This window comes from Urocampus carinirostris, chromosome 17, assembly GCF_059441175.1.
Source record: "Urocampus carinirostris isolate Australia breed hairy pipefish chromosome 17, RoL_Ucar_1.0, whole genome shotgun sequence".
NCBI lineage: Eukaryota > Metazoa > Chordata > Actinopteri > Syngnathiformes > Syngnathidae > Urocampus > Urocampus carinirostris.
This window is the reverse complement of record NC_142365.1, coordinates 1-27,500: the sequence shown is the minus strand read 5'-3', so window position 1 is coordinate 27,500 and position 27,500 is coordinate 1. Positions and strand designations below refer to the sequence as shown.

General features: G+C 42.6%; 4 protein-coding genes and 1 pseudogene across 4 annotated transcripts; all 5 read right to left on the bottom strand.

The window, feature by feature from the left end:
• LOC148348823 (uncharacterized) overlaps positions 1 to 2,511 on the bottom strand; it is a 4,194-nt pseudogene extending 1,683 nt beyond the window's left edge.
• A 631-nt stretch (positions 2,512 to 3,142) lies between these two features.
• LOC148348822 (uncharacterized) lies at positions 3,143 to 5,824 on the bottom strand. Its single transcript, XM_088321651.1, has 2 exons — positions 5,509 to 5,824; positions 3,143 to 4,750 (listed from the first exon to the last, which is right to left on the bottom strand). The coding sequence occupies exons 1-2, from the start codon at positions 5,822 to 5,824 to the stop codon at positions 3,267 to 3,269; spliced, it is 1,800 nt and encodes a 599-aa protein (XP_088177777.1). The 3' UTR covers positions 3,143 to 3,266.
• A 181-nt stretch (positions 5,825 to 6,005) lies between these two features.
• Positions 6,006 to 9,940, bottom strand: LOC148348821 (uncharacterized). The gene is made up of 5 exons (XM_088321649.1): positions 9,625 to 9,940; positions 7,942 to 8,866; positions 6,506 to 6,660; positions 6,296 to 6,465; positions 6,006 to 6,251 (listed from the first exon to the last, which is right to left on the bottom strand). Exons 1-5 carry the CDS (start codon positions 9,938 to 9,940, stop codon positions 6,006 to 6,008), a joined length of 1,812 nt encoding a protein of 603 aa, XP_088177775.1.
• Positions 9,941 to 12,500: 2,560 nt separating this feature from the next.
• LOC148348820 (uncharacterized) lies at positions 12,501 to 15,120 on the bottom strand. The gene is made up of 2 exons (XM_088321648.1): positions 14,805 to 15,120; positions 12,501 to 14,046 (listed from the first exon to the last, which is right to left on the bottom strand). Exons 1-2 carry the CDS (start codon positions 15,118 to 15,120, stop codon positions 12,563 to 12,565), a joined length of 1,800 nt encoding a protein of 599 aa, XP_088177774.1. The 3' UTR covers positions 12,501 to 12,562.
• A 2,560-nt stretch (positions 15,121 to 17,680) lies between these two features.
• LOC148348819 (uncharacterized) lies at positions 17,681 to 20,300 on the bottom strand. The gene is made up of 2 exons (XM_088321647.1): positions 19,985 to 20,300; positions 17,681 to 19,226 (listed from the first exon to the last, which is right to left on the bottom strand). Exons 1-2 carry the CDS (start codon positions 20,298 to 20,300, stop codon positions 17,743 to 17,745), a joined length of 1,800 nt encoding a protein of 599 aa, XP_088177773.1. The 3' UTR covers positions 17,681 to 17,742.
• Positions 20,301 to 27,500: the final 7,200 nt, after the last annotated feature.

The window sequence follows — 27,500 nt, the reverse complement described above, 5'->3', positions numbered from 1 at the left end:
CTCGCCATACAGGAAAATATAGCGTTTTTTTGTGTGTCTTACCTGCGTTCGTTTAGTCCATTAGGGTTAAGGGTTAGGGGTTAGGGTTAGAGGGTTAGGGTTAGAGGGTTAGGGTTAGAGGGTTAGGGTTAGAGGGTTAGGGTTAGAGGGTTAGGGTTAGAGGGTTAGGGTTAGAGTTAGAGGGTTAGGGTTAGAGTTAGAGGGTTAGGGTTAGGGTTAGAAAGTTAGGGTTAGGGTTAGGTTTTTGAAACAATATTGCTTTCCCAAGGTCCCCCAAAAAAATTTTTTTCTGGGGGTCCCCGGGAAACCAATTTTTTAGCACTCGCCATACAGGAAAATATAGTGTTTTTTTGTGTGTCTTACCTGCGTTCGTTTAGTCCATTAGGAAAGAGAGTGTTTAGTTTTTTTATCCAGTCTTTTTCTGCTAAGCGTCTTTCTTTTTGTGTCCAATTGCTATTTGTTTGAAGGCCCGATATTTCTAAAGCTTGTATCCCATGATGAATGAAGTGTGCAACAAGATGTGTATTAATTTGTCTAAGGTTCCTAATGTTGTAAATGTGTTGTGCTAGTCTACATCTGATAGAATTTCCTGTCTCTCCTACATATTTAATGTCACAGTGTTTACATTTTATGACATAAATACAGTTTTCTGTGGTAGGAGTGATTCTTTGTTTAATCAGGTAGTTTGTTTTTGTAATGGTGTTCCTAACTGTGGTGGCTTGTTTGTAAAATGTGGGCGCCTGTGTTTGTATTGTGTTAATTTCAGGTAGTTTAGGGTTAGGGTTAGGGTTAGGGTTAGGGTTAGGGTTAGGTTTTTGAAACAATATTGCTTTCCCAAGGTCCCCCAAAAAAAATTTTTCTGGGGGTCCTTGGGAAACCAATTTTTTAGCACTCGCCATACAGGAAAATATAGCGTTTTTTTGTGTGTCTTACCTGCGTTCGTTTAGTCCATTAGGGTTAAGGGTTAGGGGTTAGGGTTAGAGGGTTAGGGTTAGAGGGTTAGGGTTAGAGGGTTAGGGTTAGAGGGTTAGGGTTAGAGGGTTAGAGGGTTAGGGTTAGAGGGTTAGGGTTAGAGGGTTAGGGTTAGAGTTAGAGGGTTAGGGTTAGAGTTAGAGGGTTAGGGTTAGGGTTAGAAAGTTAGGGTTAGGGTTAGGTTTTTGAAACAATATTGCTTTCCCAAGGTCCCCCAAAAAAAATTTTTTCTGGGGGTCCCCGGGAAACCAATTTTTTAGCACTCGCCATACAGGAAAATATAGTGTTTTTTTGTGTGTCTTACCTGCGTTCGTTTAGTCCATTAGGAAAGAGAGTGTTTAGTTTTTTTATCCAGTCTTTTTCTGCTAAGCGTCTTTCTTTTTGTGTCCAATTGCTATTTGTTTGAAGGCCCGATATTTCTAAAGCTTGTATCCCATGATGAATGAAGTGTGCAACAAGATGTGTATTAATTTGTCTAAGGTTCCTAATGTTGTAAATGTGTTGTGCTAGTCTACATCTGATAGAATTTCCTGTCTCTCCTACATATTTAATGTCACAGTGTTTACATTTTATGACATAAATACAGTTTTCTGTGGTAGGAGTGATTCTTTGTTTAATCAGGTAGTTTGTTTTTGTAATGGTGTTCCTAACTGTGGTGGCTTGTTTGTAAAATGTGGGCGCCTGTGTTTGTATTGTGTTAATTTCAGGTAGTTTGCTTTTTACTAAGTAATCTTTGAGGTTTTTGTTCCTTTTAAAGGCTGGGATGATTTTGTAATCTTGAATTATGCCTGTGTTCTGTAGTGTCTGATTGATATTTTGTCTAATTTTTCTATTAGCAATTTGGCTAAATTCTGAGTACGTGGTAATTAGCGGAATGATTTTCTGCGTGTCTCGTAGCCCTGTGGTTAAAAATGTTTTACGGACTTGTCTGAGGAAGGACCTTGAGTATCCTCTTGGTCGCAGTGCCTTGAAAAGGGTTTGGGTGGCCTTTTCAAAGTCCGTACGTTGCGAGCAGATTCTGTGGAATCTGAGCAACTGTGATTTTATTAAGCCTCTGTAGGTGTGCTTTGGATGAAGGCTGTTTTTGTGTAAGAGTGCATGTGTGTCTGTGTCTTTAAAGAAGACCTTTGTGTCTAAAGTTTGTGTTTGAGTGAATGAGGGTCCCTTATAAGTAGTTGTGTCTAGAAAATCTATCTGGTGGTCATTTGTGGAGTGTTTGACCGTAATTGTGCTATGGTGTGTGTTGAGCATTTCTATGAATTTTTGAAATTCTTCTTTGCTATGTGTCCACGTTCCCCAAATGTCATCTAAGTACCTAAAATAATTGGTGGGTAGTTTGTCGCATTTTTCAAAAGCTGTTTCCTCCCAATGCGCCATGTAAATGTCAGCATAGGCAGGTGCAAACTTTTTACCCATGGCTGTGCCACTGATCTGTAAGTAGAATTCCTTGTTGAATTCAAAGTCGTTCCTAGTGAGGTTAATTTCTAAGAGTTGTATTAGTACTGTGTCTGGGCGTTTGTCGTCCGGGTATTTTTCCATCCAGCGCTTTACTGCTGTTAACCCTGCGACCGTGTTTATGTTTGTGTAGAGGCTATCTATGTCTATGGTAAATAAGATTGTTTCCTGCGTTATTTTAATCTGTTTTATTTTGTTTACGAAATCATATGTATCTTTAATGTAGCTATTATGTTTTGTGGCTAGTGGAGTGAGAAAGTGGTCTATGTATTCGGCGATCCTGTAGGATTAGGGTTAGGGTTAGGGTTAGGGTTAGGGTTAGGGTTAGGGTTAGGGTTAGGGTTAGGGTTAGGGTTAGGTTTTTGAAACAATATTGCTTTCCCAAGGTCCCCCAAAAAAAATTTTTCTGGGGGTCCTTGGGAAACCAATTTTTTAGCACTCGCCATACAGGAAAATATAGCGTTTTTTTGTGTGTCTTACCTGCGTTCGTTTAGTCCATTAGGGTTAAGGGTTAGGGGTTAGGGTTAGAGGGTTAGGGTTAGAGGGTTAGGGTTAGAGGGTTAGGGTTAGAGGGTTAGGGTTAGAGGGTTAGGGTTAGAGGGTTAGGGTTAGAGGGTTAGGGTTAGAGGGTTAGGGTTAGAGGGTTAGGGTTAGAGTTAGAGGGTTAGGGTTAGAGTTAGAGGGTTAGGGTTAGGGTTAGAAAGTTAGGGTTAGGGTTAGGTTTTTGAAACAATATTGCTTTCCCAAGGTCCCCCAAAAAAAATTTTTTCTGGGGGTCCCCGGGAAACCAATTTTTTAGCACTCGCCATACAGGAAAATATAGTGTTTTTTTGTGTGTCTTACCTGCGTTCGTTTAGTCCATTAGGAAAGAGAGTGTTTAGTTTTTTTATCCAGTCTTTTTCTGCTAAGCGTCTTTCTTTTTGTGTCCAATTGCTATTTGTTTGAAGGCCCGATATTTCTAAAGCTTGTATCCCATGATGAATGAAGTGTGCAACAAGATGTGTATTAATTTGTCTAAGGTTCCTAATGTTGTAAATGTGTTGTGCTAGTCTACATCTGATAGAATTTCCTGTCTCTCCTACATATTTAATGTCACAGTGTTTACATTTTATGACATAAATACAGTTTTCTGTGGTAGGAGTGATTCTTTGTTTAATCAGGTAGTTTGTTTTTGTAATGGTGTTCCTAACTGTGGTGGCTTGTTTGTAAAATGTGGGCGCCTGTGTTTGTATTGTGTTAATTTCAGGTAGTTTGCTTTTTACTAAGTAATCTTTGAGGTTTTTGTTCCTTTTAAAGGCTGGGATGATTTTGTAATCTTGAATTATGCCTGTGTTCTGTAGTGTCTGATTGATATTTTGTCTAATTTTTCTATTAGCAATTTGGCTAAATTCTGAGTACGTGGTAATTAGCGGAATGATTTTCTGCGTGTCTCGTAGCCCTGTGGTTAAAAATGTTTTACGGACTTGTCTGAGGAAGGACCTTGAGTATCCTCTTGGTCGCAGTGCCTTGAAAAGGGTTTGGGTGGCCTTTTCAAAGTCCGTACGTTGCGAGCAGATTCTGTGGAATCTGAGCAACTGTGATTTTATTAAGCCTCTGTAGGTGTGCTTTGGATGAAGGCTGTTTTTGTGTAAGAGTGCATGTGTGTCTGTGTCTTTAAAGAAGACCTTTGTGTCTAAAGTTTGTGTTTGAGTGAATGAGGGTCCCTTATAAGTAGTTGTGTCTAGAAAATCTATCTGGTGGTCATTTGTGGAGTGTTTGACCGTAATTGTGCTATGGTGTGTGTTGAGCATTTCTATGAATTTTTGAAATTCTTCTTTGCTATGTGTCCACGTTCCCCAAATGTCATCTAAGTACCTAAAATAATTGGTGGGTAGTTTGTCGCATTTTTCAAAAGCTGTTTCCTCCCAATGCGCCATGTAAATGTCAGCATAGGCAGGTGCAAACTTTTTACCCATGGCTGTGCCACTGATCTGTAAGTAGAATTCCTTGTTGAATTCAAAGTCGTTCCTAGTGAGGTTAATTTCTAAGAGTTGTATTAGTACTGTGTCTGGGCGTTTGTCGTCCGGGTATTTTTCCATCCAGCGCTTTACTGCTGTTAACCCTGCGACCGTGTTTATGTTTGTGTAGAGGCTATCTATGTCTATGGTAAATAAGATTGTTTCCTGCGTTATTTTAATCTGTTTTATTTTGTTTACGAAATCATATGTATCTTTAATGTAGCTATTATGTTTTGTGGCTAGTGGAGTGAGAAAGTGGTCTATGTATTCGGCGATCCTGTAGGATTCGCTGCCACAGTCTGAGACGATAGGTCTTCCTGTCGGCACTTCATACGGAATAGTCCACGTTAGTGGTGATTTGTGTATTTTAGGTAGCAGGTAAAATCTACGGGGTCTGGCTTCCTCTTCCCCTATTAGGTAGCGTTTTTGTTTTTTAGTTATATATTCATTTTCTAGAAGTGTTTGTAGGATATCTTCTATTTTCTGGGCTGTTTCTGGGTATATTGGTTTTGTTAATTTCTTATAATGTGACGTATTGTTTAATTGTCTGTGTGCTTCATATATATATTGTGTTCTGTCTAGGATAACTATTGCACTACCCTTGTCTGCTGGTTTAATAACTATCTGTTTGTTGTTAGCTAATTGAAAGAGGGCTTCACATTCTCCTCTGCTAAGGTTATCCTTGTCTCTGTGGGACTGCGGGTTAAGTGTGTCAATTAGGCTTTGATTATCGTTAATTATTTGTGTTATTATGTTAGGGATTTGATTGTTGCTCGGTTCCCAATTAGACTTTGGTATGAAATGTCTTTGTTCTAAATCTTCTGACCTGTTGAAAAAGGCTGCTAATTTAAGCTTTCGGTGGAATTCGTGTAGTTCCCCTCTCAAAATCTCCTTTTGTCTCTTTCGGACGTCCACAGTGGGGACGAACGATAAGCCCTTCTCGAGTACACTAATCTGGTTTTCTGTAGGTGTGAAATTCTGAGCTAGTAGAATGATGTTCTTATACCCCTCCCTATTTGGGTTCGTGGGGATGTCTAGTTTAAATTGTGAAACCAGTGTTCCAACATCTTGTCCGCTGTCTCACCTGTCCAGTGGATCCCGTCTTCGGTGGTGTGGAAGTCGCGCTCCGGGAGTTTTGGGAGGAATGGCATGTTTCTCGAGATGTGGTCATTGATTTCCTCCAGGTTGTTTTTATGGAGGTCTTCTAGTCGCTGTGAGTAGTTGATCAGCGGTATCCAGATTTCAGCTGCTGGGAAGGTGGCTTTGGTATTTTTCACCATCATTTGGAGTTGTTTGACAGCTGTCTTCTTGGGCTGTTGTTCCCTGTTGTTTACTCCAACGGACAAGATGACCCTTTGTACCTTGTAATTCCGTGGAGTTTTCTCTAGAAGATGTGCCATGTGGTAAAAAGTTGCCCCGGGATAGCTGTCAACTTGGATGTCCTCTCTGGAGTAGGATTCGATTCTCGAGAGATTGGAGTCTCCCAAAATTAGATTTGGTTTCACAGCTGTGAGTGTCCATTCTTGAATCTTCCGAGGTGTTCTTGGATGTCTGTTTGGGTGAAAGTAGCTGTGACTGCGGTTAGGCGTGGTTGGGGTTAGGGTCGTAGAGACATGATTGGAGGTTCGTGTGGGTCTCCGTGGTCTTTGTGGAAGTGGTTCGGGGCCTCTGTAGTATTGTTGCCCAGAGGTTCCTTCTCCTCCCCCACTCTCCCGTCTCGGTGGTGTTTCCTGTGGTTCCGAGGGTCTCGTGGGACTCTCTGCCATCCTTGTTCCCTCGGGCTCGGGTGTCTCCCTCAGTGGAGGTCCCCGAGGGAGATCGCAGGATCTGTCCAAAGGAGAGACAGTGTGGTCAAAATTGTCTCCACTTACCTGAGTCTGGTTCTGAGCCGTTGGTGTTCCTCCTGGCTTTGGGGACCCCCTGGGCCTCCCCGTTGTCCTCATCTCCTCGTGTTCGTCCGTCCCACTAGATGAAGGCCACTGAAGGGGACTGTTGGTTGTCTCCCTCAGCAAAGGTCCCCGAGGGCGACCGCAGGATCTGTCTGAAGGTGAGATAGTGTGGTTAAAATTGTCTTTACTTACCTGGTCCTGGTTCCGACTTGTTGCTGTTCTTGGTGGTCTCGGGCGTCCCCGGGGACTCCCTCTTGTCCTCGTCCCCTCGCGTTCGTTTGTCCCATTCAGTGGGGGCCACTCGTTCTGGTCTGTTAGGGCTGTAAATCTGTTGGTGTTGTGGAAAGCTGTTAAGGGGTCCTCGGGTTGCGAGATTGGAGTTGTGCCTCCTCTAGCTTCCAGACACCCGGTGGCCGTTTCTAGTGCGATTTCTACTGTTGAGTGATGTAATCGTTTGCCCAACTTTTTTCTAGCCCATCTAGTTGCCACTTCAAATGCCTCCAGCCAGTTGGTTAGCCGGATACCCTCCAGTTTCCCGTTGAGACTAGGGTTAGGGTTAGGGTTAGGGTTAGGGTTAGGGTTAGGGTTAGGGTTAGGGTTAGGGTTAGGTTTTTGAAACAATATTGCTTTCCCAAGGTCCCCCAAAAAAAACTTCTCTGGGGGTCCTTGGGAAACCAATTTTTTAGCACTCGCCATACAGGAAAATATAGCGTTTTTTTGTGTGTCTTACCTGCGTTCGTTTAGTCCGTTAGGGTTAGGGGTTAGGGGTTAGGGGTTAGGGTTTAGAGGGTTAGGGTTAGAGGGTTAGGGTTAGAGGGTTAGGGTTAGAGGGTTAGGGTTAGAGGGTTAGGGTTAGAGGGTTAGGGTTAGAGTTAGAGGGTTAGGGTTAGGGTTAGAGGGTTAGGGTTAGAGTTAGAGGGTTAGGGTTAGGGTTAGAGGGTTAGGGTTAGGTTTTTGAAACAATATTGCTTTCCCAAGGTCCCCCAAAAATAATTTTTTCTGTGGGTCCCCGGGAAACCAATTTTTTAGCACTCGCCATACAGGAAAATATAGTGTTTTTTTGTGTGTCTTACCTGCGTTCGTTTAGTCCATTAGGAAAGAGAGTGTTTAGTTTTTTTATCCAGTCTTTTTCTGCTAAGCGTCTTTCTTTTTGTGTCCAATTGCTATTTGTTTGAAGGCCCGATATTTCTAAAGCTTGTATCCCATGATGAATGAAGTGTGCAACAAGATGTGTATTAATTTGTCTAAGGTTCCTAATGTTGTAAATGTGTTGTGCTAGTCTACATCTGATAGAATTTCCTGTCTCTCCTACATATTTAATGTCACAGTGTTTACATTTTATGACATAAATACAGTTTTCTGTGGTAGGAGTGATTCTTTGTTTAATCAGGTAGTTTGTTTTTGTAATGGTGTTCCTAACTGTGGTGGCTTGTTTGTAAAATGTGGGCGCCTGTGTTTGTATTGTGTTAATTTCAGGTAGTTTGCTTTTTACTAAGTAATCTTTGAGGTTTTTGTTCCTTTTAAAGGCTGGGATGATTTTGTAATCTTGAATTATATCTGTGTTCTGTAGTGTCTGATTGATATTTTGTCTAATTTTTCTATTAGCAATTTGGCTAAATTCTGAGTACGTGGTAATTAGCGGAATGATTTTCTGCGTGTCTCGTAGCCCTGTGGTTAAAAATGTTTTACGGACTTGTCTGAGGAAGGACCTTGAGTATCCTCTTGGTCGCAGTGCCTTGAAAAGGGTTTGGGTGGCCTTTTCAAAGTCCGTACGTTGCGAGCAGATTCTGTGGAATCTGAGCAACTGTGATTTTATTAAGCCTCTGTAGGTGTGCTTTGGATGAAGGCTGTTTTTGTGTAAGAGTGCATGTGTGTCTGTGTCTTTAAAGAAGACCTTTGTGTCTAAAGTTTGTGTTTGAGTGAATGAGGGTCCCTTATAAGTAGTTGTGTCTAGAAAATCTATCTGGTGGTCATTTGTGGAGTGTTTGACCGTAATTGTGCTATGGTGTGTGTTGAGCATTTCTATGAATTTTTGAAATTCTTCTTTGCTATGTGTCCACGTTCCCCAAATGTCATCTAAGTACCTAAAATAATTGGTGGGTAGTTTGTCGCATTTTTCAAAAGCTGTTTCCTCCCAATGCGCCATGTAAATGTCAGCATAGGCAGGTGCAAACTTTTTACCCATGGCTGTGCCACTGATCTGTAAGTAGAATTCCTTGTTGAATTCAAAGTCGTTCCTAGTGAGGTTAATTTCTAAGAGTTGTATTAGTACTGTGTCTGGGCGTTTGTCGTCCGGGTATTTTTCCATCCAGCGCTTTACTGCTGTTAACCCTGCGACCGTGTTTATGTTTGTGTAGAGGCTATCTATGTCTATGGTAAATAAGATTGTTTCCTGCGTTATTTTAATCTGTTTTATTTTGTTTACGAAATCATATGTATCTTTAATGTAGCTATTATGTTTTGTGGCTAGTGGAGTGAGAAAGTGGTCTATGTATTCGGCGATCCTGTAGGATTCGCTGCCACAGTCTGAGACGATAGGTCTTCCTGTCGGCACTTCATACGGAATAGTCCACGTTAGTGGTGATTTGTGTATTTTAGGTAGCAGGTAAAATCTACGGGGTCTGGCTTCCTCTTCCCCTATTAGGTAGCGTTTTTGTTTTTTAGTTATATATTCATTTTCTAGAAGTGTTTGTAGGATATCTTCTATTTTCTGGGCTGTTTCTGGGTATATTGGTTTTGTTAATTTCTTATAATGTGACGTATTGTTTAATTGTCTGTGTGCTTCATATATATATTGTGTTCTGTCTAGGATAACTATTGCACTACCCTTGTCTGCTGGTTTAATAACTATCTGTTTGTTGTTAGCTAATTGAAAGAGGGCTTCACATTCTCCTCTGCTAAGGTTATCCTTGTCTCTGTGGGACTGCGGGTTAAGTGTGTCAATTAGGCTTTGATTATCGTTAATTATTTGTGTTATTATGTTAGGGATTTGATTGTTGCTCGGTTCCCAATTAGACTTTGGTATGAAATGTCTTTGTTCTAAATCTTCTGACCTGTTGAAAAAGGCTGCTAATTTAAGCTTTCGGTGGAATTCGTGTAGTTCCCCTCTCAAAATCTCCTTTTGTCTCTTTCGGACGTCCACAGTGGGGACGAACGATAAGCCCTTCTCGAGTACACTAATCTGGTTTTCTGTAGGTGTGAAATTCTGAGCTAGTAGAATGATGTTCTTATACCCCTCCCTATTTGGGTTCGTGGGGATGTCTAGTTTAAATTGTGAAACCAGTGTTCCAACATCTTGTCCGCTGTCTCACCTGTCCAGTGGATCCCGTCTTCGGTGGTGTGGAAGTCGCGCTCCGGGAGTTTTGGGAGGAATGGCATGTTTCTCGAGATGTGGTCATTGATTTCCTCCAGGTTGTTTTTATGGAGGTCTTCTAGTCGCTGTGAGTAGTTGATCAGCGGTATCCAGATTTCAGCTGCTGGGAAGGTGGCTTTGGTATTTTTCACCATCATTTGGAGTTGTTTGACAGCTGTCTTCTTGGGCTGTTGTTCCCTGTTGTTTACTCCAACGGACAAGATGACCCTTTGTACCTTGTAATTCCGTGGAGTTTTCTCTAGAAGATGTGCCATGTGGTAAAAAGTTGCCCCGGGATAGCTGTCAACTTGGATGTCCTCTCTGGAGTAGGATTCGATTCTCGAGAGATTGGAGTCTCCCAAAATTAGATTTGGTTTCACAGCTGTGAGTGTCCATTCTTGAATCTTCCGAGGTGTTCTTGGATGTCTGTTTGGGTGAAAGTAGCTGTGACTGCGGTTAGGCGTGGTTGGGGTTAGGGTCGTAGAGACATGATTGGAGGTTCGTGTGGGTCTCCGTGGTCTTTGTGGAAGTGGTTCGGGGCCTCTGTAGTATTGTTGCCCAGAGGTTCCTTCTCCTCCCCCACTCTCCCGTCTCGGTGGTGTTTCCTGTGGTTCCGAGGGTCTCGTGGGACTCTCTGCCATCCTTGTTCCCTCGGGCTCGGGTGTCTCCCTCAGTGGAGGTCCCCGAGGGAGATCGCAGGATCTGTCCAAAGGAGAGACAGTGTGGTCAAAATTGTCTCCACTTACCTGAGTCTGGTTCTGAGCCGTTGGTGTTCCTCCTGGCTTTGGGGACCCCCTGGGCCTCCCCGTTGTCCTCATCTCCTCGTGTTCGTCCGTCCCACTAGATGAAGGCCACTGAAGGGGACTGTTGGTTGTCTCCCTCAGCAAAGGTCCCCGAGGGCGACCGCAGGATCTGTCTGAAGGTGAGATAGTGTGGTTAAAATTGTCTTTACTTACCTGGTCCTGGTTCCGACTTGTTGCTGTTCTTGGTGGTCTCGGGCGTCCCCGGGGACTCCCTCTTGTCCTCGTCCCCTCGCGTTCGTTTGTCCCATTCAGTGGGGGCCACTCGTTCTGGTCTGTTAGGGCTGTAAATCTGTTGGTGTTGTGGAAAGCTGTTAAGGGGTCCTCGGGTTGCGAGATTGGAGTTGTGCCTCCTCTAGCTTCCAGACACCCGGTGGCCGTTTCTAGTGCGATTTCTACTGTTGAGTGATGTAATCGTTTGCCCAACTTTTTTCTAGCCCATCTAGTTGCCACTTCAAATGCCTCCAGCCAGTTGGTTAGCCGGATACCCTCCAGTTTCCCGTTGAGACTTTTCAGATTATCCAGGTAGTGTTCTTCGAGGATTTGCATGCAATTCTGTAGCCAGTTAACAGCATTTCCTTGTATTTTCATCATGGTCTCTTCTGTGGGGGACGCTGGTTTAATTAGGGTGGCTAGTTCCTGCATTTTTCTTTGGAGGCTGGCTGGTGGTGAAGTTTTGGCCCCCGATGATGTAATATTCTGCAAGTGGTGTAAGGTTTGGATAATGCGAAATAGGATTTTCGCGGTTTCCGTGAAGGTTGCCATAATGTTTATGTTTGTGCAAATGAGGTTTCTATGTGTTTGTGCGTAGTGTAATCTTGATGTGTGTTTAGTGTTAAGAGTGTGGTTGGACGTTGGCGTTGTCTGAAAGAGAATTGGTGTTATAATAATGTTTTTACTTACCCGAGTTGTCCCTTTGTAGCTCGGTTGATCCTGTTAGGTTCTCACCACAAAGAAATCTCCCTTGTTCTTGTGCCCGGTCTCGTCCAATACTTTGAGGTATTTTGAATTGGTATTATAATAATGCTTTTACTTACCTGGGCTAGTACTTCGTGGCTTGAGTTGTCACCGTAAGGTATCCACCACTAAGTAATAGCCTCCCTTGTTCTTGCGTCCGCTTCTTTTCTTGTCCTGGTAGTCCAAGTGTTCCTGTTTTTTTTAAGGAATAGGCAGCAGGAGGTTCCCTTTGCGTCGACGAAAGGTTCTTCCTCTCTTTTCTGTCTTCCAAATTAGTTAGTTCACAACGTTTCGGCTAAACTAAGCCTTTTTCAAGTGAAATGAGTTAAAATGTTTGTGTAGTCCTCTTAAATAGTGTCGGTGGAGGTGTGGCCAAATGGGTTCGGAATCCTCACCTGGCATCCCCCTCCTCGTTTAGTGAGGGGGTGAAGCTATTGTTTTTTTGGCGGTCAGCTTTAACGACTCATTACTGCAGTCGTCGATTCGCTTTTCTTTTCATTCTTTTGTGGCTTTAATGGCTCTGGCCCTTACTTCGGTGGGTGGGAATTTTGTTTTTCTTACCTTTTCACAGTGGAATTTGTCTATTTTCCTTTTAATTTGGTATATCCCGTTTATTTTAGTTATGTTGTTGTTTGTAAATCAATTTTTGCTGCTAATATTTCCTGGAGGCTCTGGCTTTAGTTAGGTTTTTGAAACAATATTGCTTTCCCAAGGTCCCCCAAAAAAAATTTTTCTGGGGGTCCTTGGGAAACCAATTTTTTAGCACTCGCCATACAGGAAAATATAGCGTTTTTTTGTGTGTCTTACCTGCGTTCGTTTAGTCCATTAGGGTTAAGGGTTAGGGGTTAGGGTTAGAGGGTTAGGGTTAGAGGGTTAGGGTTAGAGGGTTAGGGTTAGAGGGTTAGGGTTAGAGGGTTAGGGTTAGAGGGTTAGGGTTAGAGGGTTAGGGTTAGAGGGTTAGGGTTAGAGGGTTAGGGTTAGAGGGTTAGGGTTAGGGTTAGAAAGTTAGGGTTAGGGTTAGGTTTTTGAAACAATATTGCTTTCCCAAGGTCCCCCAAAAAAAATTTTTTCTGGGGGTCCCCGGGAAACCAATTTTTTAGCACTCGCCATACAGGAAAATATAGTGTTTTTTTGTGTGTCTTACCTGCGTTCGTTTAGTCCATTAGGAAAGAGAGTGTTTAGTTTTTTTATCCAGTCTTTTTCTGCTAAGCGTCTTTCTTTTTGTGTCCAATTGCTATTTGTTTGAAGGCCCGATATTTCTAAAGCTTGTATCCCATGATGAATGAAGTGTGCAACAAGATGTGTATTAATTTGTCTAAGGTTCCTAATGTTGTAAATGTGTTGTGCTAGTCTACATCTGATAGAATTTCCTGTCTCTCCTACATATTTAATGTCACAGTGTTTACATTTTATGACATAAATACAGTTTTCTGTGGTAGGAGTGATTCTTTGTTTAATCAGGTAGTTTGTTTTTGTAATGGTGTTCCTAACTGTGGTGGCTTGTTTGTAAAATGTGGGCGCCTGTGTTTGTATTGTGTTAATTTCAGGTAGTTTGCTTTTTACTAAGTAATCTTTGAGGTTTTTGTTCCTTTTAAAGGCTGGGATGATTTTGTAATCTTGAATTATGCCTGTGTTCTGTAGTGTCTGATTGATATTTTGTCTAATTTTTCTATTAGCAATTTGGCTAAATTCTGAGTACGTGGTAATTAGCGGAATGATTTTCTGCGTGTCTCGTAGCCCTGTGGTTAAAAATGTTTTACGGACTTGTCTGAGGAAGGACCTTGAGTATCCTCTTGGTCGCAGTGCCTTGAAAAGGGTTTGGGTGGCCTTTTCAAAGTCCGTACGTTGCGAGCAGATTCTGTGGAATCTGAGCAACTGTGATTTTATTAAGCCTCTGTAGGTGTGCTTTGGATGAAGGCTGTTTTTGTGTAAGAGTGCATGTGTGTCTGTGTCTTTAAAGAAGACCTTTGTGTCTAAAGTTTGTGTTTGAGTGAATGAGGGTCCCTTATAAGTAGTTGTGTCTAGAAAATCTATCTGGTGGTCATTTGTGGAGTGTTTGACCGTAATTGTGCTATGGTGTGTGTTGAGCATTTCTATGAATTTTTGAAATTCTTCTTTGCTATGTGTCCACGTTCCCCAAATGTCATCTAAGTACCTAAAATAATTGGTGGGTAGTTTGTCGCATTTTTCAAAAGCTGTTTCCTCCCAATGCGCCATGTAAATGTCAGCATAGGCAGGTGCAAACTTTTTACCCATGGCTGTGCCACTGATCTGTAAGTAGAATTCCTTGTTGAATTCAAAGTCGTTCCTAGTGAGGTTAATTTCTAAGAGTTGTATTAGTACTGTGTCTGGGCGTTTGTCGTCCGGGTATTTTTCCATCCAGCGCTTTACTGCTGTTAACCCTGCGACCGTGTTTATGTTTGTGTAGAGGCTATCTATGTCTATGGTAAATAAGATTGTTTCCTGCGTTATTTTAATCTGTTTTATTTTGTTTACGAAATCATATGTATCTTTAATGTAGCTATTATGTTTTGTGGCTAGTGGAGTGAGAAAGTGGTCTATGTATTCGGCGATCCTGTAGGATTCGCTGCCACAGTCTGAGACGATAGGTCTTCCTGTCGGCACTTCATACGGAATAGTCCACGTTAGTGGTGATTTGTGTATTTTAGGTAGCAGGTAAAATCTACGGGGTCTGGCTTCCTCTTCCCCTATTAGGTAGCGTTTTTGTTTTTTAGTTATATATTCATTTTCTAGAAGTGTTTGTAGGATATCTTCTATTTTCTGGGCTGTTTCTGGGTATATTGGTTTTGTTAATTTCTTATAATGTGACGTATTGTTTAATTGTCTGTGTGCTTCATATATATATTGTGTTCTGTCTAGGATAACTATTGCACTACCCTTGTCTGCTGGTTTAATAACTATCTGTTTGTTGTTAGCTAATTGAAAGAGGGCTTCACATTCTCCTCTGCTAAGGTTATCCTTGTCTCTGTGGGACTGCGGGTTAAGTGTGTCAATTAGGCTTTGATTATCGTTAATTATTTGTGTTATTATGTTAGGGATTTGATTGTTGCTCGGTTCCCAATTAGACTTTGGTATGAAATGTCTTTGTTCTAAATCTTCTGACCTGTTGAAAAAGGCTGCTAATTTAAGCTTTCGGTGGAATTCGTGTAGTTCCCCTCTCAAAATCTCCTTTTGTCTCTTTCGGACGTCCACAGTGGGGACGAACGATAAGCCCTTCTCGAGTACACTAATCTGGTTTTCTGTAGGTGTGAAATTCTGAGCTAGTAGAATGATGTTCTTATACCCCTCCCTATTTGGGTTCGTGGGGATGTCTAGTTTAAATTGTGAAACCAGTGTTCCAACATCTTGTCCGCTGTCTCACCTGTCCAGTGGATCCCGTCTTCGGTGGTGTGGAAGTCGCGCTCCGGGAGTTTTGGGAGGAATGGCATGTTTCTCGAGATGTGGTCATTGATTTCCTCCAGGTTGTTTTTATGGAGGTCTTCTAGTCGCTGTGAGTAGTTGATCAGCGGTATCCAGATTTCAGCTGCTGGGAAGGTGGCTTTGGTATTTTTCACCATCATTTGGAGTTGTTTGACAGCTGTCTTCTTGGGCTGTTGTTCCCTGTTGTTTACTCCAACGGACAAGATGACCCTTTGTACCTTGTAATTCCGTGGAGTTTTCTCTAGAAGATGTGCCATGTGGTAAAAAGTTGCCCCGGGATAGCTGTCAACTTGGATGTCCTCTCTGGAGTAGGATTCGATTCTCGAGAGATTGGAGTCTCCCAAAATTAGATTTGGTTTCACAGCTGTGAGTGTCCATTCTTGAATCTTCCGAGGTGTTCTTGGATGTCTGTTTGGGTGAAAGTAGCTGTGACTGCGGTTAGGCGTGGTTGGGGTTAGGGTCGTAGAGACATGATTGGAGGTTCGTGTGGGTCTCCGTGGTCTTTGTGGAAGTGGTTCGGGGCCTCTGTAGTATTGTTGCCCAGAGGTTCCTTCTCCTCCCCCACTCTCCCGTCTCGGTGGTGTTTCCTGTGGTTCCGAGGGTCTCGTGGGACTCTCTGCCATCCTTGTTCCCTCGGGCTCGGGTGTCTCCCTCAGTGGAGGTCCCCGAGGGAGATCGCAGGATCTGTCCAAAGGAGAGACAGTGTGGTCAAAATTGTCTCCACTTACCTGAGTCTGGTTCTGAGCCGTTGGTGTTCCTCCTGGCTTTGGGGACCCCCTGGGCCTCCCCGTTGTCCTCATCTCCTCGTGTTCGTCCGTCCCACTAGATGAAGGCCACTGAAGGGGACTGTTGGTTGTCTCCCTCAGCAAAGGTCCCCGAGGGCGACCGCAGGATCTGTCTGAAGGTGAGATAGTGTGGTTAAAATTGTCTTTACTTACCTGGTCCTGGTTCCGACTTGTTGCTGTTCTTGGTGGTCTCGGGCGTCCCCGGGGACTCCCTCTTGTCCTCGTCCCCTCGCGTTCGTTTGTCCCATTCAGTGGGGGCCACTCGTTCTGGTCTGTTAGGGCTGTAAATCTGTTGGTGTTGTGGAAAGCTGTTAAGGGGTCCTCGGGTTGCGAGATTGGAGTTGTGCCTCCTCTAGCTTCCAGACACCCGGTGGCCGTTTCTAGTGCGATTTCTACTGTTGAGTGATGTAATCGTTTGCCCAACTTTTTTCTAGCCCATCTAGTTGCCACTTCAAATGCCTCCAGCCAGTTGGTTAGCCGGATACCCTCCAGTTTCCCGTTGAGACTTTTCAGATTATCCAGGTAGTGTTCTTCGAGGATTTGCATGCAATTCTGTAGCCAGTTAACAGCATTTCCTTGTATTTTCATCATGGTCTCTTCTGTGGGGGACGCTGGTTTAATTAGGGTGGCTAGTTCCTGCATTTTTCTTTGGAGGCTGGCTGGTGGTGAAGTTTTGGCCCCCGATGATGTAATATTCTGCAAGTGGTGTAAGGTTTGGATAATGCGAAATAGGATTTTCGCGGTTTCCGTGAAGGTTGCCATAATGTTTATGTTTGTGCAAATGAGGTTTCTATGTGTTTGTGCGTAGTGTAATCTTGATGTGTGTTTAGTGTTAAGAGTGTGGTTGGACGTTGGCGTTGTCTGAAAGAGAATTGGTGTTATAATAATGTTTTTACTTACCCGAGTTGTCCCTTTGTAGCTCGGTTGATCCTGTTAGGTTCTCACCACAAAGAAATCTCCCTTGTTCTTGTGCCCGGTCTCGTCCAATACTTTGAGGTATTTTGAATTGGTATTATAATAATGCTTTTACTTACCTGGGCTAGTACTTCGTGGCTTGAGTTGTCACCGTAAGGTATCCACCACTAAGTAATAGCCTCCCTTGTTCTTGCGTCCGCTTCTTTTCTTGTCCTGGTAGTCCAAGTGTTCCTGTTTTTTTTAAGGAATAGGCAGCAGGAGGTTCCCTTTGCGTCGACGAAAGGTTCTTCCTCTCTTTTCTGTCTTCCAAATTAGTTAGTTCACAACGTTTCGGCTAAACTAAGCCTTTTTCAAGTGAAATGAGTTAAAATGTTTGTGTAGTCCTCTTAAATAGTGTCGGTGGAGGTGTGGCCAAATGGGTTCGGAATCCTCACCTGGCATCCCCCTCCTCGTTTAGTGAGGGGGTGAAGCTATTGTTTTTTTGGCGGTCAGCTTTAACGACTCATTACTGCAGTCGTCGATTCGCTTTTCTTTTCATTCTTTTGTGGCTTTAATGGCTCTGGCCCTTACTTCGGTGGGTGGGAATTTTGTTTTTCTTACCTTTTCACAGTGGAATTTGTCTATTTTCCTTTTAATTTGGTATATCCCGTTTATTTTAGTTATGTTGTTGTTTGTAAATCAATTTTTGCTGCTAATATTTCCTGGAGGCTCTGGCTTTAGTTAGGTTTTTGAAACAATATTGCTTTCCCAAGGTCCCCCAAAAAAAATTTTTCTGGGGGTCCTTGGGAAACCAATTTTTTAGCACTCGCCATACAGGAAAATATAGCGTTTTTTTGTGTGTCTTACCTGCGTTCGTTTAGTCCATTAGGGTTAAGGGTTAGGGGTTAGGGTTAGAGGGTTAGGGTTAGAGGGTTAGGGTTAGAGGGTTAGGGTTAGAGGGTTAGGGTTAGAGGGTTAGGGTTAGAGGGTTAGGGTTAGAGGGTTAGGGTTAGAGGGTTAGGGTTAGAGGGTTAGGGTTAGAGGGTTAGGGTTAGGGTTAGAAAGTTAGGGTTAGGGTTAGGTTTTTGAAACAATATTGCTTTCCCAAGGTCCCCCAAAAAAAATTTTTTCTGGGGGTCCCCGGGAAACCAATTTTTTAGCACTCGCCATACAGGAAAATATAGTGTTTTTTTGTGTGTCTTACCTGCGTTCGTTTAGTCCATTAGGAAAGAGAGTGTTTAGTTTTTTTATCCAGTCTTTTTCTGCTAAGCGTCTTTCTTTTTGTGTCCAATTGCTATTTGTTTGAAGGCCCGATATTTCTAAAGCTTGTATCCCATGATGAATGAAGTGTGCAACAAGATGTGTATTAATTTGTCTAAGGTTCCTAATGTTGTAAATGTGTTGTGCTAGTCTACATCTGATAGAATTTCCTGTCTCTCCTACATATTTAATGTCACAGTGTTTACATTTTATGACATAAATACAGTTTTCTGTGGTAGGAGTGATTCTTTGTTTAATCAGGTAGTTTGTTTTTGTAATGGTGTTCCTAACTGTGGTGGCTTGTTTGTAAAATGTGGGCGCCTGTGTTTGTATTGTGTTAATTTCAGGTAGTTTGCTTTTTACTAAGTAATCTTTGAGGTTTTTGTTCCTTTTAAAGGCTGGGATGATTTTGTAATCTTGAATTATGCCTGTGTTCTGTAGTGTCTGATTGATATTTTGTCTAATTTTTCTATTAGCAATTTGGCTAAATTCTGAGTACGTGGTAATTAGCGGAATGATTTTCTGCGTGTCTCGTAGCCCTGTGGTTAAAAATGTTTTACGGACTTGTCTGAGGAAGGACCTTGAGTATCCTCTTGGTCGCAGTGCCTTGAAAAGGGTTTGGGTGGCCTTTTCAAAGTCCGTACGTTGCGAGCAGATTCTGTGGAATCTGAGCAACTGTGATTTTATTAAGCCTCTGTAGGTGTGCTTTGGATGAAGGCTGTTTTTGTGTAAGAGTGCATGTGTGTCTGTGTCTTTAAAGAAGACCTTTGTGTCTAAAGTTTGTGTTTGAGTGAATGAGGGTCCCTTATAAGTAGTTGTGTCTAGAAAATCTATCTGGTGGTCATTTGTGGAGTGTTTGACCGTAATTGTGCTATGGTGTGTGTTGAGCATTTCTATGAATTTTTGAAATTCTTCTTTGCTATGTGTCCACGTTCCCCAAATGTCATCTAAGTACCTAAAATAATTGGTGGGTAGTTTGTCGCATTTTTCAAAAGCTGTTTCCTCCCAATGCGCCATGTAAATGTCAGCATAGGCAGGTGCAAACTTTTTACCCATGGCTGTGCCACTGATCTGTAAGTAGAATTCCTTGTTGAATTCAAAGTCGTTCCTAGTGAGGTTAATTTCTAAGAGTTGTATTAGTACTGTGTCTGGGCGTTTGTCGTCCGGGTATTTTTCCATCCAGCGCTTTACTGCTGTTAACCCTGCGACCGTGTTTATGTTTGTGTAGAGGCTATCTATGTCTATGGTAAATAAGATTGTTTCCTGCGTTATTTTAATCTGTTTTATTTTGTTTACGAAATCATATGTATCTTTAATGTAGCTATTATGTTTTGTGGCTAGTGGAGTGAGAAAGTGGTCTATGTATTCGGCGATCCTGTAGGATTCGCTGCCACAGTCTGAGACGATAGGTCTTCCTGTCGGCACTTCATACGGAATAGTCCACGTTAGTGGTGATTTGTGTATTTTAGGTAGCAGGTAAAATCTACGGGGTCTGGCTTCCTCTTCCCCTATTAGGTAGCGTTTTTGTTTTTTAGTTATATATTCATTTTCTAGAAGTGTTTGTAGGATATCTTCTATTTTCTGGGCTGTTTCTGGGTATATTGGTTTTGTTAATTTCTTATAATGTGACGTATTGTTTAATTGTCTGTGTGCTTCATATATATATTGTGTTCTGTCTAGGATAACTATTGCACTACCCTTGTCTGCTGGTTTAATAACTATCTGTTTGTTGTTAGCTAATTGAAAGAGGGCTTCACATTCTCCTCTGCTAAGGTTATCCTTGTCTCTGTGGGACTGCGGGTTAAGTGTGTCAATTAGGCTTTGATTATCGTTAATTATTTGTGTTATTATGTTAGGGATTTGATTGTTGCTCGGTTCCCAATTAGACTTTGGTATGAAATGTCTTTGTTCTAAATCTTCTGACCTGTTGAAAAAGGCTGCTAATTTAAGCTTTCGGTGGAATTCGTGTAGTTCCCCTCTCAAAATCTCCTTTTGTCTCTTTCGGACGTCCACAGTGGGGACGAACGATAAGCCCTTCTCGAGTACACTAATCTGGTTTTCTGTAGGTGTGAAATTCTGAGCTAGTAGAATGATGTTCTTATACCCCTCCCTATTTGGGTTCGTGGGGATGTCTAGTTTAAATTGTGAAACCAGTGTTCCAACATCTTGTCCGCTGTCTCACCTGTCCAGTGGATCCCGTCTTCGGTGGTGTGGAAGTCGCGCTCCGGGAGTTTTGGGAGGAATGGCATGTTTCTCGAGATGTGGTCATTGATTTCCTCCAGGTTGTTTTTATGGAGGTCTTCTAGTCGCTGTGAGTAGTTGATCAGCGGTATCCAGATTTCAGCTGCTGGGAAGGTGGCTTTGGTATTTTTCACCATCATTTGGAGTTGTTTGACAGCTGTCTTCTTGGGCTGTTGTTCCCTGTTGTTTACTCCAACGGACAAGATGACCCTTTGTACCTTGTAATTCCGTGGAGTTTTCTCTAGAAGATGTGCCATGTGGTAAAAAGTTGCCCCGGGATAGCTGTCAACTTGGATGTCCTCTCTGGAGTAGGATTCGATTCTCGAGAGATTGGAGTCTCCCAAAATTAGATTTGGTTTCACAGCTGTGAGTGTCCATTCTTGAATCTTCCGAGGTGTTCTTGGATGTCTGTTTGGGTGAAAGTAGCTGTGACTGCGGTTAGGCGTGGTTGGGGTTAGGGTCGTAGAGACATGATTGGAGGTTCGTGTGGGTCTCCGTGGTCTTTGTGGAAGTGGTTCGGGGCCTCTGTAGTATTGTTGCCCAGAGGTTCCTTCTCCTCCCCCACTCTCCCGTCTCGGTGGTGTTTCCTGTGGTTCCGAGGGTCTCGTGGGACTCTCTGCCATCCTTGTTCCCTCGGGCTCGGGTGTCTCCCTCAGTGGAGGTCCCCGAGGGAGATCGCAGGATCTGTCCAAAGGAGAGACAGTGTGGTCAAAATTGTCTCCACTTACCTGAGTCTGGTTCTGAGCCGTTGGTGTTCCTCCTGGCTTTGGGGACCCCCTGGGCCTCCCCGTTGTCCTCATCTCCTCGTGTTCGTCCGTCCCACTAGATGAAGGCCACTGAAGGGGACTGTTGGTTGTCTCCCTCAGCAAAGGTCCCCGAGGGCGACCGCAGGATCTGTCTGAAGGTGAGATAGTGTGGTTAAAATTGTCTTTACTTACCTGGTCCTGGTTCCGACTTGTTGCTGTTCTTGGTGGTCTCGGGCGTCCCCGGGGACTCCCTCTTGTCCTCGTCCCCTCGCGTTCGTTTGTCCCATTCAGTGGGGGCCACTCGTTCTGGTCTGTTAGGGCTGTAAATCTGTTGGTGTTGTGGAAAGCTGTTAAGGGGTCCTCGGGTTGCGAGATTGGAGTTGTGCCTCCTCTAGCTTCCAGACACCCGGTGGCCGTTTCTAGTGCGATTTCTACTGTTGAGTGATGTAATCGTTTGCCCAACTTTTTTCTAGCCCATCTAGTTGCCACTTCAAATGCCTCCAGCCAGTTGGTTAGCCGGATACCCTCCAGTTTCCCGTTGAGACTTTTCAGATTATCCAGGTAGTGTTCTTCGAGGATTTGCATGCAATTCTGTAGCCAGTTAACAGCATTTCCTTGTATTTTCATCATGGTCTCTTCTGTGGGGGACGCTGGTTTAATTAGGGTGGCTAGTTCCTGCATTTTTCTTTGGAGGCTGGCTGGTGGTGAAGTTTTGGCCCCCGATGATGTAATATTCTGCAAGTGGTGTAAGGTTTGGATAATGCGAAATAGGATTTTCGCGGTTTCCGTGAAGGTTGCCATAATGTTTATGTTTGTGCAAATGAGGTTTCTATGTGTTTGTGCGTAGTGTAATCTTGATGTGTGTTTAGTGTTAAGAGTGTGGTTGGACGTTGGCGTTGTCTGAAAGAGAATTGGTGTTATAATAATGTTTTTACTTACCCGAGTTGTCCCTTTGTAGCTCGGTTGATCCTGTTAGGGTCTCACCACAAAGAAATCTCCCTTGTTCTTGTGCCCGGTCTCGTCCAATACTTTGAGGTATTTTGAATTGGTATTATAATAATGCTTTTACTTACCTGGGCTAGTACTTCGTGGCTTGAGTTGTCACCGTAAGGTATCCACCACTAAGTAATAGCCTCCCTTGTTCTTGCGTCCGCTTCTTTTCTTGTCCTGGTAGTCCAAGTGTTCCTGTTTTTTTTAAGGAATAGGCAGCAGGAGGTTCCCTTTGCGTCGACGAAAGGTTCTTCCTCTCTTTTCTGTCTTCCAAATTAGTTAGTTCACAACGTTTCGGCTAAACTAAGCCTTTTTCAAGTGAAATGAGTTAAAATGTTTGTGTAGTCCTCTTAAATAGTGTCGGTGGAGGTGTGGCCAAATGGGTTCGGAATCCTCACCTGGCATCCCCCTCCTCGTTTAGTGAGGGGGTGAAGCTATTGTTTTTTTGGCGGTCAGCTTTAACGACTCATTACTGCAGTCGTCGATTCGCTTTTCTTTTCATTCTTTTGTGGCTTTAATGGCTCTGGCCCTTACTTCGGTGGGTGGGAATTTTGTTTTTCTTACCTTTTCACAGTGGAATTTGTCTATTTTCCTTTTAATTTGGTATATCCCGTTTATTTTAGTTATGTTGTTGTTTGTAAATCAATTTTTGCTGCTAATATTTCCTGGAGGCTCTGGCTTTAGTTAGGTTTTTGAAACAATATTGCTTTCCCAAGGTCCCCCAAAAAAAATTTTTCTGGGGGTCCTTGGGAAACCAATTTTTTAGCACTCGCCATACAGGAAAATATAGCGTTTTTTTGTGTGTCTTACCTGCGTTCGTTTAGTCCATTAGGGTTAAGGGTTAGGGGTTAGGGTTAGAGGGTTAGGGTTAGAGGGTTAGGGTTAGAGGGTTAGGGTTAGAGGGTTAGGGTTAGAGGGTTAGGGTTAGAGGGTTAGGGTTAGAGGGTTAGGGTTAGAGGGTTAGGGTTAGAGGGTTAGGGTTAGAGGGTTAGGGTTAGAGGGTTAGGGTTAGAGGGTTAGGGTTAGAGGGTTAGGGTTAGAGGGTTAGGGTTAGAGGGTTAGGGTTAGGGTTAGGGTTAGGGTTAGGGTTTAGGGTTAGGGTTAGGGTTAGGGTTTAGGGTTAGGGTTAGGGTTAGGGTTTAGGGTTAGGGTTTAGGGTTAGGGTTAGGGTTTAGGGTTTAGGGTTAGGGTTAGGGTTAGGGTTAGGGTTAGGGTTAGGGTTAGGGTTAGGGTTAGGGTTAGGTTAGGAAGCAATCTTGATTTCTCAAGGTCCCCCCGAAAATTTTTGGGAGGTCCTTGGGAAACCAAGTCTCTGCACTGGCCATCATGGAAGCTGGAGCGTTTCTCACCTGCGTTCGTTTAGTCCATCTGGGAAAAGAGTGTTAAGTCTTTCTATCCAGTGTCTTTCTGCCCTGCGTCTTTCCTTTTGATTCCAATTGCTATTTGTTTGCAGGCCCCATATTTCTAAAGCCTGTAGTCCATGTTGAATGAAGTGGGCGACAAGATGTGTATTATTTTGTCTAATATTCCTAATGTTGTAAATGTGTTGTGCTAATCTACATCTGATAGAATTCCCCGTCTCCCCTACATATTTAATGTCACAGTGTTTACACTTTATGACATATATACAGTTTTCCGTAGTAGGTGTGATTGTTTGTTTAATTAGGTAGTTTGTGTTGGTGACGGTGTTCCTAACTGTGGTGGCCTTTTTGTAGAATGTGGGGCCCTGCGTTTGTGTTATGTTGATTTCTGGTAATTTACTTTTTACTAGGTAGTCTTTTAGGTTTTTGTTTCTTTTAAAGGCTGAGATGATTTTGTAATCTTGGATTATGTCTGTGTTCTGTAGTGTCTGGTTTACATTTTGTCTAATTTTTCTATTAGCATTTTGGCTAAATTCTGAGTACGTACTTATTAGAGGGATAATTTTTTGTGTGTCCCGTTGCCCTGTGGTTAAAAATGTTTTACGGACTTGCCTGAGGAACGATCTAGAGTATCCTCTCGGTCCCAGTGCCTTGAACAGGGTTTGGGTGGCCTTTTCAAAGTCCGTACGTTGCGAGCAGATTCTGTGGTACCTGAGCAACTGTGATTTTATTAAGCCTCTGTAGGTGTGCTTTGGATGAAGGCTGTTTTTGTGTAAGAGTGCATGTGTGTCTGTGTCTTTAAAGAAGACCTTTGTGTCTAAAGTTTGTGTTTGGGTGAATGAGGGTCCCTTATAAGTAGTTGTGTCTAGAAAATCTATCTGGTGGTCATTTGTGGAGTGTTTGACCGTAATTGTACTATGGTGTGTGTTGAGGATTTCTATCCATTGTTGAAATTCCTCTTTGCTATGTGTCCACGTTCCCCAAATGTCATCTAAGTACCTAAAATAATTGGTGGGTAGTTTGTCGCATTTTTCAAAAGCTGTCTCCTCCCAATGTGCCATGTAGATGTTAGCATAGGCAGGTGCAAATTTTTTGCCCATGGCTGTACCACTGATCTGTAAGTAGAATTCCTTGTTGAATTCAAAGTCGTTCCTAGTGAGGTTAATTTCTAGGAGTTGTATTAGTTCTGTGTCTGGGCGTTTGTCGTCCGGGTATTTTTCCATCCAGCGCTTTACTGCTGTTAACCCTGCGACCGTGTTAATGTTTGTGTAGAGGCTATCTATGTCTATGGTAAATAAGATTGTTTCCTGCGTTATTTTAATCTGTTTTATTTTGTTTATAAAATCATATGTATCTTTAATGTAGCTATTATGTTTTGTGGATAGTGGAGTGAGGAAGTGGTCTATGTATTCCGCGATCCTGTAGGATTCGCTGCCACAGTCTGACACAATAGGTCTTCCTGTCGGCACTTCATACGGAATAGTCCACGTTAGTGGTGATTTGTGTATTTTAGGTAGCAGGTAAAATCTACGGGGTCTGGCTTCCTCTTCCCCTATTAGGTAGCGTTTTTGTTTTTTAGTTATATCTTCATTTTCTAGAAGTGTTTGTAGGATATCTTCTATTTTCTGGGCTGTTTCTGGGTATATTGGTTTTGTTAATTTCTTATAATGTGACGTATTGTTTAATTGTCTGTGTGCTTCATATATATATTGTGTTCTGTCTAGGATAACTATTGCACTACCCTTGTCCGCTGGTTTAATAACTATCTGTTTGTTGTTAGCTAATTGAAAGAGGGCTTCACATTCTCCTCTGCTAAGGTTATCTTTGTCTCTGTGAGACTGCGGGTTTAATGTGTTAATTAGGCTTTGGTTCTCCTCAATTACTTGTGTTATTATGTTAGGGATTTGGTTGTTTCTTGGTTCCCAATCAGATTTTGGTATGAAATGTTTTTGTTCCGAATCTTCTGACCTGTCAAAGAAGGCTGCTAATTTAAGCTTTCGGTGGAAATCTTGGATTTCTCCTCTTAGGATTTCCTTTTGTTTCTTACGAATATTTACCGTGGGGACAAACGATAAGCCTTTTTCTAGTAGACTAATCTGATTTTGTGTAGGTGTGAAGTTCTGAGCTAGTAGGATGATGTTCTTATACCCCTCCCTATTTGGGTTTGTGGGGGTGTTTAGTTTAAATTGTGTAGCCAGTGTTTTAACATCTTGTCTGCTGTCTCACCTGTCCAGTGGATCCCGTCTCCGGTGGTGTGGAAGTCCTGTTCTGGGAGTTTTGGTAGGCATGGCATGTTCCTGGAGATGTGGTCATTGATTTCCTCCAGGTTGAGTTTATGGGGGTCTTCTAGTTGCTGTGAGTAGTTGATCAGCGGTATCCAGATTTCAGCTGCTGGGAAGGTGGCCTTGGTGTTTTTCACCATCATCTGGAGTTGTTTCACAGCTGTCTTCTTAGGTTGTTGCTCCCTGTTGTTTATTCCAACCGACAGAATGACCCTCTGTACCTTGTCGTTTCGTGGAGTTTTTTCTAGAAGATGTGCCATGTGGTAAAACGTTGCTCCGGGGTAGCTGTCGATCTGGACGTCCTCTCTGGAGTAAGATTCTATCCTCGAGAGATTGGAATCTCCCAAGATTATATTTGGTTTGACCGCTGTAAGTGTCCATTGTTGAATTTTCCGGGGTGTTCTGGGATGTCTGTTTGGGTGAAAGGGGCTGTGGCTGGGGTTGGGTGTAGGGTTAGGGTTAGGGTTAGGGTTAGGGTTAGGGTTAGGGTTAGGGTTAGGGTTAGGGTTAGGGTTAGGGTTAGGTTTTTGAAACAATATTGCTTTCCCAAGGTCCCCCAAAAAAAATTTTTCTGGGGGTCCTTGGGAAACCAATTTTTTAGCACTCGCCATACAGGAAAATATAGCGTTTTTTTGTGTGTCTTACCTGCGTTCGTTTAGTCCATTAGGGTTAAGGGTTAGGGGTTAGGGTTAGAGGGTTAGGGTTAGAGGGTTAGGGTTAGAGGGTTAGGGTTAGAGGGTTAGGGTTAGAGGGTTAGGGTTAGAGGGTTAGGGTTAGAGGGTTAGGGTTAGAGGGTTAGGGTTAGAGTTAGAGGGTTAGGGTTAGGGTTAGAAAGTTAGGGTTAGGGTTAGGTTTTTGAAACAATATTGCTTTCCCAAGGTCCCCCAAAAAAAATTTTTTCTGGGGGTCCCCGGGAAACCAATTTTTTAGCACTCGCCATACAGGAAAATATAGTGTTTTTTTGTGTGTCTTACCTGCGTTCGTTTAGTCCATTAGGAAAGAGAGTGTTTAGTTTTTTTATCCAGTCTTTTTCTGCTAAGCGTCTTTCTTTTTGTGTCCAATTGCTATTTGTTTGAAGGCCCGATATTTCTAAAGCTTGTATCCCATGATGAATGAAGTGTGCAACAAGATGTGTATTAATTTGTCTAAGGTTCCTAATGTTGTAAATGTGTTGTGCTAGTCTACATCTGATAGAATTTCCTGTCTCTCCTACATATTTAATGTCACAGTGTTTACATTTTATGACATAAATACAGTTTTCTGTGGTAGGAGTGATTCTTTGTTTAATCAGGTAGTTTGTTTTTGTAATGGTGTTCCTAACTGTGGTGGCTTGTTTGTAAAATGTGGGCGCCTGTGTTTGTATTGTGTTAATTTCAGGTAGTTTGCTTTTTACTAAGTAATCTTTGAGGTTTTTGTTCCTTTTAAAGGCTGGGATGATTTTGTAATCTTGAATTATGCCTGTGTTCTGTAGTGTCTGATTGATATTTTGTCTAATTTTTCTATTAGCAATTTGGCTAAATTCTGAGTACGTGGTAATTAGCGGAATGATTTTCTGCGTGTCTCGTAGCCCTGTGGTTAAAAATGTTTTACGGACTTGTCTGAGGAAGGACCTTGAGTATCCTCTTGGTCGCAGTGCCTTGAAAAGGGTTTGGGTGGCCTTTTCAAAGTCCGTACGTTGCGAGCAGATTCTGTGGAATCTGAGCAACTGTGATTTTATTAAGCCTCTGTAGGTGTGCTTTGGATGAAGGCTGTTTTTGTGTAAGAGTGCATGTGTGTCTGTGTCTTTAAAGAAGACCTTTGTGTCTAAAGTTTGTGTTTGAGTGAATGAGGGTCCCTTATAAGTAGTTGTGTCTAGAAAATCTATCTGGTGGTCATTTGTGGAGTGTTTGACCGTAATTGTGCTATGGTGTGTGTTGAGCATTTCTATGAATTTTTGAAATTCTTCTTTGCTATGTGTCCACGTTCCCCAAATGTCATCTAAGTACCTAAAATAATTGGTGGGTAGTTTGTCGCATTTTTCAAAAGCTGTTTCCTCCCAATGCGCCATGTAAATGTCAGCATAGGCAGGTGCAAACTTT